The 12823-nt window shown below is 38.9% G+C and overlaps 2 protein-coding genes across 4 annotated transcripts in view; one reads left to right on the forward strand and one right to left on the reverse strand.

Moving 5' to 3' along the window:
• LOC148082723 (leucine-rich repeat and fibronectin type-III domain-containing protein 4) overlaps window positions 1–8348 on the forward strand; it is a 31944-nt gene extending 23596 nt beyond the window's left edge. For all 3 annotated transcript variants that reach the window (XM_087789978.1, XM_087789979.1, XM_087789980.1), the window contains exon 8: window positions 5727–8348. In XM_087789978.1, coding sequence (XP_087646104.1) covers window positions 5727–7014 — 1288 coding nt within the window. In that variant the 3' untranslated portion in view covers window positions 7015–8348. The remainder of the gene's footprint in view (window positions 1–5726) is intronic.
• Window positions 1–12823, reverse strand: part of LOC148082722 (pyruvate carboxylase, mitochondrial-like) — a 180748-nt gene that overhangs the window by 68637 nt on the left and 99288 nt on the right. The gene's annotated exons all lie outside the window — the stretch shown is intronic.

Below are 12823 nucleotides of genomic sequence, written 5' to 3' on the forward strand. Positions count from 1 at the left end.
TTGTGGATCAGAAAACAACATTCTCCCGCTTGTGTCGGTGTTAAATATTGATGAGGACAGCAGGACAGTTAGTCTGAAGATGAATGTGGAGACAGTAGGAGCCTGTTAATAATTCATCTCCTTCACTGTAAAACCACTGAGCCTGTGAATATGGAGCCCAGATGGAAGGACGACGAAGACCAAGATATTTCGGAGAGCAGCTGTCAAACGTGTGACAGCCAAACCCAGAAGTCAAAGTGAAGACGTTTGACCTATTAATGTCCCCATTGCTCACAGCAGCAAAAGAAGAAACATGAAAACAATATTTTAACCAAACACATCCTATCTGTATGGAGTTTGATACTTCTCCCTGTGCTTGCCTGTCCTCACTCACATTTTTTTCTTCTTGCAATCAAAATAGGGGCCAACATATTTTTGAGGTTTCGGGGCCAAACAAAAGTATATTAACCAAACTATAACAGAAAGAATGACTTTGATATTTATTTGTTTTATTAGGAATATATCGTAACTATCTGCAAGTTTGTCCTCCGTCACCGAACACATCATTAAGATCTACTTCTTCTTTAAGACTTTTGAGACAACCTTTGGGCAGGCCTCCAAAAAATTTCTTAGCGGGCCAGATTGGACCACCCGCCCTGAGATTTACCCAGGCATTTACTACAAAAGTAAGTAATAGTTATTTGTAAAGCGACTTTCTAGACCAGGGCCACAAAGCGCTTTAACCATCAAAAACAGTTAAAATATATACTTTAAAAGATCAAAACACATAAGACAAACACAGGAGTCCCAGAAAGTCAGGGAAAAGCAGCCTGCACAAATAAGAATGTCTTAAGATGTTTCTTGAAGGATTCTGTAGATCCATCAAACGCAGAGGGAGAGGAAGATCGTTCCAAAGCTTAGGAGCAACAGCCTGGAAGGATTTCTTTGGTCCGGAAGTGTGTTCAAGGAATCGGTAGATTCTGATCCACAGACCCAAGAGCCAGGGCTGGGGTGTAAGGCTGGATCAGATCACTGATGTAAGGAGGAGCCCCTGACCATGAATAGCTCTGAAAGTAAGAACCAGAATTTTAAAATGATCCTGAAAGAAACTGGAAGCCAGTGAAGAGTTTTAAGGATCGGGGAAATGTTAGTTCTTCTACTAGAGGGGGTCAGAATTCTCGCTACAGCTCCTTCTTGTTAAGACACGGAAATAAACTGTTACAATAGTCTAGGTGAGAAGACACAAATGCATGGATTATAAGGTCTAGATCATGTTGTGACATACATTTCCTAAATGTTGAGATTTTTCTTGGTTGAAGGAAACAGTTTGTCAGTTTTCTGCAGTGTTGAACTAGAGACATGTCTTTGTCAAATACAAATAGCTACACGTTTCCATCACAAATTATTGTTGTGTAGTTTATATTTAGTCAGGATTATAAGATCTTCAATTCTTATTCCCCCCTTTCCGATAAAATAAATCTTCTTTTCACAGGTATTTGAATCGTCCTCTAATCCCTCCATTCATCCTCTCACTGGCTCCACCTAAAAGTTTTTATCGGTCTGTTTTTTCACACTTTTCTCTCTATTGATCCTCTCGTCTTCTTTCACCTCAAATCTGCATCTCTGCTTCTTCTCTGATGTTTTCTATTCTTCTTCTTGTTCATGCCGTCATTTTTTCTGTGCACAGCAAATATTGCTATCATCGACCCGCAGCATCACTCTGCTGCCTCCCTTTAGGTAACATCCCACAGAACACTGCTGCTTAGCATTCAAGGACACTCTTCTTTCCGTTCATGCCTCCTTCTCTCCTCCCTCCATCTGTACTTTGACCAGGGCTCCATGCATTTTTAAACGTATTTACATTTGCATCAAAAATTCAAAATGCCTCTGAGTTAAGTGAGGAAATGAAAGCATGGCAGTAAGTTGTGCGAGCACATACGTGTTTTTCCACATGTTGGAAGAAAGGAAACTAATTATCATCTTCCATTTTGTCTGGTGTTTCCTTTTAGACCAGGCTGTTCATTATCTCCTGTTTCATTTAGAAAAAAAAGTTTTTCTTCACGTCCGACCTCATTACACTTGTTTTTCACCCTTTTCGCCTCCCATTATTCTCATATGTCCTTCGACTCCTCCTAATAATATGATATCTACACGTTCAACATTCATCTTCCATACACAAACACTTGCTTTAGCATTCGGGTTAAATATATTTTGAGATATATATATATTTTTTTTTTTAATAAAGAGAACAGAAACACAAACGCTTGGGACGTCTTAGATCATTTCAAATCTCACTCTTTACCTTCCCCTTACCTTAAATCCTCTGAGTACTTCACTTACTCAAGGCTTTTTTACTAATATAAAATCCCTACGATAATCAAACTCAAATAATCATAGATGGTCAATACTTAATTTGACAAGGGTAGTCAATGGATCGACTGCCTGGGGGGACACCAGAGGTCGTTTCTTGCTGAGTTTGGGCTGCAGGCTGGAGGTGTCTTTATTGTATACATTTACTTTTTTATATATAAATCTGTTCCATCTTGACTCTATATCAAAGCTATTAACCATTTTAATATTGGATGAGCGAATTGAATTCAAATATATTTATATAAGATAAATAATAAATATCCTTTTTCTTCTTAAATTATAGACAGACTCAAAAAGTCAGCTCTTGGTTCAGGTTTAATGAAGAAGAAAAAATAATAAACACTCTGGGCATGTACATTTCTGCTGAACCTTAATATTTCTGATTAAGAAAACAAAAAAAAACTAAAAAAAATGTAAAAGGCAGACATCGTATGATATGTCTGTTCTAAAGTCAGTGGTTTCCAAATTATTATGTGGAGACATTTAGAGATTAATCTATAATAATTCTTAGATTTCTCGATACATCCTAATTCAAGTTCTGACCTGGAGCTTCCACCATTTTTGAGCAGAAAGAAAACATCTATACGTAAGCCTCTTGTTCTCTCTCATGCTCACTTTTTGTAGATTATATCTTTATATCTGCATTAATGCTGAGCCACAAACACTTGCAGGTGCGTTTTTGATTCAGACTTTTGCCGTCACGGTGTGTGCAGCTTAAAATCCCTTTCATCTTTCTCTTAAGTGAACCCTTCCTCCTCCTTCTGCTCCTCTATATCCTCCTCTTGCTCACAACAACAGAAGGTGAAGTGTAATGATTTTTCCTTCAAGGCATTTTGGCCCATGTGCCCCATTTCAATCTCCAAGCTCTTCCAAAACCTTTTTACAAAATTGATCGAACAAGGTTCCCTTAACAAATTATTTTACTTTGACTACAGCTTTGACATGTAATTATTCTCTCCCCATCAATGCAAATACAGATGTTTAAAATGAAGAAATGTTTAGTTCATCTCGTAGTGTTCAGAGATGCATTTGTCAATGAATATGCCAATTAATTAATGTAACAATGGTGAATAAAGTGAACGAGGTCACAGTGATGCATTGCCACGCATAAAAACAAATATTGAAATACTTAAACTGTGCAAACATCTGTAGCACATTCATAGCAGATGGTCTTTCTTATGAAGTACATGTCTGACCTTGAGTAATTCAATCATCACTGTGAAAACCAGTGAAGATTCTTGACCATTTGGCATCATCAAAATTAAGAGACGATTTTAAAGCAGCACTGAAAATTTCAGAAGGTAACCTGCTCATCACCATTTTCCCAGCATGCTTCTCTCACCTTCCCTACAACTTTAAGTTTGGTTCCATCAATATTTCCCAAATATTTCACTGCATGACTCCTCCCCTGACCAGACTCCTTCTGGCTTCCATACTTTCATTCCCATTAAACTGGCACTTTGAAGCCCAGCAGGAAAGCATCCGCAGCCGTAAATGATTTAAAAACTTTCTGATCTCAACCGACCGTTCAACCTCTAAAGAAACTTCAGACTTAATCACGGTGGAATGTTTCATCCTTAATTTTGTGCATTCAGGTTGAAAGATATTAAAACTATGATGAGTGTTGAGGATACAAACTACACTAGGGAACCAGTTGATTTCTACCTCACTTTAAACCTGATGTTGGAATTCCAGCTTGAATTACCTTCAGAAACATAACCCTGATGATGAAAGGATGAATGGTTTAAGGTAATGACATGTGGATGGTTATAAATGGATACATTCGGTTTGAGAATTGAAGTTGTGTATAAAAATATCCAACATTTGGATTGAGCTGGATATGTAGCTTGGATGCATAACTCAATCAAATTGGATAAATGGTTTACAATTAAAGGAAATAAATACTCTAAAGATCAGTTTTATTCTAAAACAAAAGTCTGATTTTTAAATGAACATTTTCAAGTTTCTCCCAGTGTAGCCCAAGTATTCTGCTCCAACATGTAATAGCGATGCTGGTTAGTGCCAGAGCTAATGCTAACCTCAACAATCTCGTGATGCTAAACTCAGAAAAAAACATAAAAAAGTACATGCGACTTCTATGATCCCCTATATTGGAATATATATAATATATCAAATTATTTAACCATATTTGGGATTTTGTCTGAGTTTACCTGCAAGGTGCTGCAAAAGCAAAATGAAAGCCATGAATCCAATGTTTTTTATCTTAATTGTGCTAATGGGGAATCAAGCCATTAACTTATCAAAGTATCCTGGTCTTATTTAAATTGAGTAAAACTTGAAACTTCTTGTTGTGCTGGATAAAACTTCTGCATCATCTACTGCAGAGGACAAGACAAAACTCTGTGATTACAAGGGAGCTTCAGGTGTGGAAGGTCGAGACTAACAAACAAGCCTGATGATTTGAAAAACACATTTTTTGGACAGCACTGGAGCTCCCACACTAGCACAACAACGTCTAGTGCCGATAATTATAGTGAGAAAAGACACTTATGTTACGCCTTCGTTCTCATCATCTACATTGTTCTCCCTTGTTTTGCTCCAACACTCCAAATCAATTCAACTTTGAATGCATTACTATAATAGACACACGTGTGCGCTACGTTTAAATTAGCTGCTCATCTCTTTTGAATGTTAAAAACCTAACCTTCTTCAAAAAAAAGCCCAAATAGACACGTGCACTCCTTTTCATGTTTGCTGGGTGCTCTCCCTGTCAATAGCCTCACTTTATGTCTCTTCCGTGCTGCAGTATACACTCCTTCTCTTCTTCCCCTCCTGCTGCTTCAATGGACAAGAGACGGGAGCTCGAACTGTCGCAGTAAAAAGGGAACCCAGTAGGCGCCTTCATAAACTCACAGATGCCACACAGCAAATGTCAGGATATTCCCACAAATCACAGCAATTAGCATCTAGACCGAGAAATTCCTTGCCTCGGATGAGTATCATAATTTAGAGCCTTGGGAGGATTAGTGAGAATATACTATTCATTTTAGCCACTTTGAAACACAAAGTGGCTATCTTGGCCTAATCTCCCACTTGTAGCTTTAAAAAGAGATTTAGCAGATTTGAGAAGTTAAAGCCCATGTCATGGAAATACACTTGGGGAACAGTTTATCAGATCATTTCATTACAACAGATTAACTTAATCGAAGGAAGAAACCAATATTTAATTAAGAGTTTTGAGGCTATTTACAGTAGCGTGGATCTTGCTTTTCAGTTAACTGTATTCAAAATATGCAACACTTGTTTGTGTTTACTTCAACAGGGACTGTTATTATTATTATTTAATTCATTTACGCAATCTATGAAATAATACTGCTTTAAAAGCAATTCTAATGTTATGTTTGATGTGTCCACAGGATTCTGCCATCCACCAGCGATAGCTTCCTATTGAAGAACCTGGTTTCGGGTGCAGACTACAACTTATGCGTCCTTGCAATCTTCGACGACTCCATCACCTTGTTAGCGGCGACAAAAGTGTTGGGCTGTGCCACCTTTTCCACCAAGGACGTGTACCCAGCATGCCGTTCTTTGCAAGCCCACTTCCTGGGAGGGACTTTGACGATTTTAGTGGGTGGAGTGGTTGTGGTGACGCTGCTTGTGTTTACTGTGGCGTTGATGGTTCGGCATCGCGTTTGCAGTCCGGGAGACCATCTGATATGTCACAATGGCAACACAGAAGCAGGGGGAGGAGCCTGTTGCCAGGGAGGAGGAATAAGTGGAGGGGACAAGGGTGGAAACAGCAGTGGGTGTTATCAATCAAACGGGTCAGGAGATATGATGATGGTGGTTTTACCAAATGGTGTGCCTTCCAAGAGAGGAGGAGAGAAAGGGGAGAAGGAAAAAGTTGAATCTGCCTCACCACTGCCTCCAAAACTCCCCCCTAAACCGAGAGCCAAACCTAAAGTGAACCTGGAACAGTTCTTGTCAGCAGGGGGTGTGGTGTCTACCACGACGGCCGAGGGAGGAGGGGAAATGGCCCTAGTGGTGAGGCAGAGAAAGCTGGACAAGGTGCCACTGTACACACCAGAGTGTGACAGAACTCCCCTCTACTATACCCCCTCTCCTTCATCTACTCTCCCTCGTCAGTCCAGGAGTCCTAAGCCTCATCTGGAGAGACAACTAGCCAATCGGGCAAGTTTCTCTCTGGCACCACCTTTGAGGGATGCAGAGCTGCTTGAATGGAGGATTAACCCTCGCACTCGTGACAAATGGAAGTCCTCGGACGCCTACCAGAGCCCAGAGTCCCCTGTAAAGTCTTCACTTGGAACTGTAAGCAAGCGCAGACACTCCCTGGATATGGGCACCTCTGTGGCCTTAGCAACAGATGCAGCAGCCACAGTTGCGAAGAGGTATGGTGCCATGAATTATGCCAAACGGCTAAGCGTGATCTGGACAAGGCGTAGCCAGTCACTGCACGGAATGCTGGTCCAGTGCACATCGACCACCAGCACAACGTCCAGTGAGGAGGGTGAGGGCAGTGGGGGATACGGGTTCCCCCGTGGATTCATTCATGCATACAACACCACAAACTCGAACTCGAACACTGGGATTTTGAGTGGAATTGAGAACGTTGTAAAGGACAATGGACGGGAGAAGGGCAAAGATGGAAAACGTGCTGAAGAGCTGGAGGAAAGTGTAGTCTAGGTGAGTAAAGCAAGTTCTGAAAAGACTAGTAGAGATGCGTGGCTCTTTGCTTCAAGGAACATTGTGGAAGATAGTAAAAGCTTTTGGAGTATCTGGAGAAAATATCAGGACATGGGCCTAAACAGGGGAGAGTATTGAGAGCAGAACAAGTGAAAGATAAGCAAGACGTATCTTCTCAATCCGGAAGAGTGGGTTGAGAAAGTCTTTCAGAAAAGGGATATATCTGGAGAGCGTGATTGCATTGAGATGAAGCAGTGTAATTCATGGACGGAGAACAAAGGCTCGACAGCAAAGTCAGGGAAGGTGTGAGCTCAGCAAGGATCTCTGAAAATCCAGAGGACTAATCGAGCAAACACTTAAGCTCTGCAGAGTCTCTGCCCCTACACACCGAGCTTAAAATACACAACCAGAAGACAGAAGAAAAAAAAAAACCTACCTGCTTACAATGAGCACAATGTCTAAATATTGCAAAAGCACAGTGAATGTGACTGCTCTGTCCCTGGTGCAGGGACATGACTTTGGATTATAGGAACACAAATTCACAAGCCGGACACCCGAGATCAATAAGCGCCGGCTGAGGAGATGTTATTAAAGGAAAGACTGAGAATTACACCACAGCTGATATGGATTACTGGGCCAAATGTGATGGAGGGTTTAGGTATCAGAAACAAATATTGTGTGGATGTACGTGAGCTCCATTTGTGTGCAATGATTGTCCATTTACCTGTGTGTGTATGTGTGTGTGTGTGTGTGTGTCATCTGTGGATGTGGGTTACTGAATGCGGCAACCATGTATGCGTCTTGGGTGCGTTAGCGTGAGTGTTTGTGAATCATCACCGTAAAACATTTGGCCCAGGTTCAGTCTTGACAAGAATTCAAACTCTTTCGGATTCAGGTTCAATCCCGAACAGTGAATGTTATTCAGAGTGGAACTGGGAGAAAAATCGATGGATTGTGAATGAAACACTTGTGGGATAAGAGCCTACGCCAGGAAATGCACAAACAAAAGCAGACGACAAACTTCAAAAGTATGTTCAGTATAAATATATAAATATATCTGGAATATAGAATAATAATTGTCGCACCATGTGTTTGTTTTTCAACATTTCTTAAGGAATGATTAAACCATCATAAACTGTGCTTATTTTTTTGAGGGGGGGGAGATATTTCCGATAGTAAATACAGGGATGGTCACAGAGACTAACAGTTGCCTCTCAGCCAACAGTAATGTGAACTTTCATCATCAATCTTGCTTTGTGGGTTTCTTTCATTTTGCCAAAGTCGATGATCGTTCTGTGTGTTGATGTAAATAAAGATTACATGTATGAAAATAAGACTATGCAGGTTTTTTCACCAGCAAAATAAACTAATGCATCACTAGAATGCTACTTTGTTGTAAAAATCACCAAGCTTTGTAAAGCCTCCTCTCTTGGTGTTACCTGATTAAACATCCATGACGTGACACAGAGGTAAGGATCGAGGTGTATTAGCAACAAGATAGATATTCAAGTGCAATATTAAACAAGGAGCAGACAATTTCAACTGCTGATGAGACGGCAAAAATCTGGTGATGAAATTACCAAGAAAGTTTTTTTTAATTGTATGTGCAACATAGACATGTAAGTAAAGAAGTAATTTATATTTATATAGAGTGTTTTTCCAGATCAGGGTCACAAAGCGCTTAAACAATTAAAACAATACCCAATAAAATATATACTTAAAAGCAGTGGCGGGCCGTGCATTTCACACATAGGCCTTCAGTGGCGCACGTTTGAATGAATCCACCTCTCAACAACTACTTTAAGGTTCTTTATACACCACAGGGATCTGAGCGTGTACTGTTATAGGTTATTACGACGTTTAGATGGTCATCAAATGAACATATTATCAGTGCATTATATCAAAATATCACTACAGTCTGTGTGGTTTCCATGGCCACGACACACACGTTCTGCATCGCTCATCATCAAGTCGATTCATTTTTTTTTTTTTTTACTTAAAAATGAAGATTTCAGTGTTTGCTGTGAACGTCTTCATAACCTACAAAGATCGACAAAAACCTGTTTAATTTCCCAAAAAAAATAAGCTCAAGGATCAATTCATTCAAAGGTAACCTTAGACAAGTACAAATGTAGGGTTGTGTTGTATTGAGACAAAATCATCTATGGTGGGATGATTTGCTAAAAAGGGAACATATGAGATACAGGTATGAGACACAAAGCAGAAGCAGTTTCTAATGGATCATCATTGTTACATCTTCAAAGGCAGCGTGATTTAAAAACACGAGGCACTGAACAGGAGATGGTTTTTCATGTTTTTCGGAAATGACAGTGTGTTCCAATTCTGATGGTGCTTTTTAAACATATCAACTCTAGAACCCTTATGTGTTCACTGAAAGCAGCTGAATAGAAATAAAAGTTTGCCTATCTAGTGATATGTAAGCCTTCATGTAAAAACAGAAACTTCTTACTTTATAATTTTTTTTAAGCATATGACAAAAAACGCAAGGGTGAATATCAGCTGGCAGTAAACAACAGGTAAGATAATGCTGATTACATTGAGAAATGTGTCAGGAAAAAAACACTTGCTCATAATACATACAACAAAAAAGCAGGAATTCAGTGGATGTGTCCAAGTCTGAGCACATCCCGGACCTCTGCATCATCGCCAAAAGCAAAACTCTGCTCCATTTTTTTTTAATTAACAAAAAATGCTGACTCACCCATCCACGCGCACCAAGAGGTTTTCACATTTGTGGGAAGGATGTTCGTCATTAACTCGACAGCAGCAAGATTTTGACATCTTAATACATACGTTTGTTTACTTCAACACTCTTGGAATTGAAAAAGAATAAAGAAAGATGGACCAGGGTGCAGCTGAGCATGTGCATGTTCGACATTTCAAAAACACTACACAGGTCAGCAGTATTTGCCTGAAGTGAGGGCATACAATTCTGCGTCATACGCTTCAGACCGCAGCACTTAATGTGACAAAAACCCGCTGGAGTTGATCTGGACCCCTAACATTGCAAGCTCAAGTCATCTCTGAGAATCCTGGTGACATTTGCACACTTCACACACACCTTCCTACTTACACACAAAACATTGATCACAGACACAAAATTGTTTTGGCTGTTGTCACTGACGAGGTGTTTAGTCGTGCGACTCATGTCTCCTGAGAGGTCATGGTGAGTTCATCATTTAAAGGTGTGATAAGCATGGAGTGAACCTGAAGATTCTGTACATCATAATGTCCTTTGATAGGGATGTAAGAAAAATTGAAAGACTAATATATAATCACATTGCAATATTTTTTTCCACAATACCGTATCAACATTCAATAGCACTGGATCAATTTAAAAAAATGTTTTTAAATGTGATTCATTATCTCCTCCACAGCTAATTGAACAATGAAACCCAGCGAGATCCCGGCAACGACTGAGGATGAGAGGATAGAGTTAACTTTAGCTTCTTTTAAAGCTGAAGTTTAGACTTATTTTACCTTCAAAACAAATGAAAGCAGTTACGACATTGTCAAGAGTCATGTTCTCTGTAAATTCTGCAACACCAGAGTCAAGTACTCGACAATACTTATATTTGTTCCGACAGTATCACAATATATTGTATAGTTGCCCCGTATCGTGATACATATCTTAATGCCATTGGTCGAAATGTATAAATGTATAGGGTTGTATTGAAACAAAAATAGCATTTGGCATCTATAGTTTAAATCAAACTTTTTGCAATTTTTGCAAATGCGAGCTACTGCAAGGGCACTGTGTGACCCGAAAGTCCATCATAAGGTTGTTACACCAGAATCAGAAAACATTTATTTCCAGTGTAAACGCAACACAGCAATTTGTTCTTTTGGCAGAATACAGAAATGAAATAATACGAATGAAATAAAAAGAGATCAATAGAATAAAACCAAATGAATTAAATAAAATGAGAGACATTACCATTAAATGCCATATAAATAAATAATTATATATTACACTATTGAAATAACCAAACAAAATTAAACATAATAAGATGGTGATTGTATGAAGATAAGATATGAAAATATATTTTTTAACAGGCTTGTGGGCTACTCCTCTGGTGCCCATGGGCAAACGATGGTGACCCCTTGGTTAAAGGGCCTGTGATGTGATTTTAAGACATTAGAATTCAGAAATACTGCTTTTATTCTGTGTTAACAAATTTAATTTTGCCTCCAAGTACTCCAAGTCAAATGTCCTTTTGTGACCCATTGATCAGAACCACAGATTAACAAGAAGGTTGTGAGTAATATCAATAAACGGTTGAGTAATCTGGATGAGTTTTTTTTTTTTAAAGAAGCAAAATGGTTTGATAAAAAAAGGCGATGTTTGTTTGAAACATATTCAAAAAGTAATGGATGAAGGGTCTAACGGAGATGGCCATTGGTCATCTCCAAAACAATGTAAGCTAATAAAGGGCTTCCTGAACTCAATGAGCCTATAACAAGGAACCCCAAAACTTAGCAAATACTTCAAAATATATAAAAAAAACGTCAACATTGTCTTACTTGGATTCAATTTTCAGGCAATCTGGCCATTTTTGTTTTGCTGTAAATCCGTGCTTGATGTATATTGCCCCATATTTTCACATTTTAGATGTGAGATCATAGTTTATTTAGCAGCAATCTCTTCCATGGCAGGACTGATTTCCTGCTTACTAGCTAGCTCCAAGCTACTTGGTAATAGGCGCAAACAGGTAGGACAGCAGGCTGACACAGAATATGACACTGCTGCAGTTGGTAGGTTGAAAGTTTGCTTGTTGTATATATTCAGGGCAAATGGTTAGAAAATATTTATTATATTATTATTTTATTATATCGTACACTAAATTCCAATCCTACCATTCCTCCTATATTCTGAGTCCCCTTAGTGACCCTGGCGGTGCCCCATTGAAAAAAAAAAAAAAAAGCTTCAATCACACCGCAAAATGTAAAGATGATTTCCCTGCACAATGAATGTCACAATGCAACATGTTGGAAGATATTACCCTTATCAACACAGAGCTACATTTTAATTCAACTCACTTTCAACCTTAAAGATAACAGTCATTTATTAGACCCTAGCTCTATTCATTGAAATAGAAAATCTCACCTAAGATGTATATTTATTGTCATCTGTTTTAACTTGAATTTGTTTAGTTTTATCAACTTTGTCACAAACATATACATGTACAACCAACATCTGACTTCATGACAAATCCTTTTTTTGGGACACCGTGTTGATCAAAGGCTGAGTGAAGCTGAAAGAAATGTACAAGACAAGCCGACGCTATCAAAGAGGGTGACAGTGAATATAAGAAAAATCTAAGAAACAAAACTGTCCTGGTTCCCACTAGTGATGTCTACTCATATCAAGTAATGTAGCTCGTCGCTCTCCATAATTGTCAGAAAATAACAATTTTCTGCACATATCACTGAAGATTTGGATTAAGCTAAAAGTTTTAAAGGAGGAACTGAAGCAGAGGAATTCAATCTGACAAGGACAAAAGAGGCATCAATGTCTCTCGCTAAAATAATAGTAGATAGCACTTAATTTCAAAGCTGAAGTAGGGAGTGAAGCCCGCGAGGATATTCAACTGAGAAACGAGGACGGAAACAGAGAAGAGAAATATCCATCTAAAATGAGGTTTTTGTTCTTTGGGGAGGTTAAGTCAATGATGGGGAGGTATCTAGAGCGAAACAAAAGACTAACGAAGAAGAAAGATTTGAGAAGCGAGGGGGTGGAGATGGAAGAAGAAGAAGAGCTCAAATAATGGAAAGAAATGATGCATAA

Source organism: Callionymus lyra, chromosome 4 (assembly GCF_982586985.1).
Source record: "Callionymus lyra chromosome 4, fCalLyr1.hap1.1, whole genome shotgun sequence".
Lineage (NCBI taxonomy): Eukaryota > Metazoa > Chordata > Actinopteri > Syngnathiformes > Callionymidae > Callionymus > Callionymus lyra.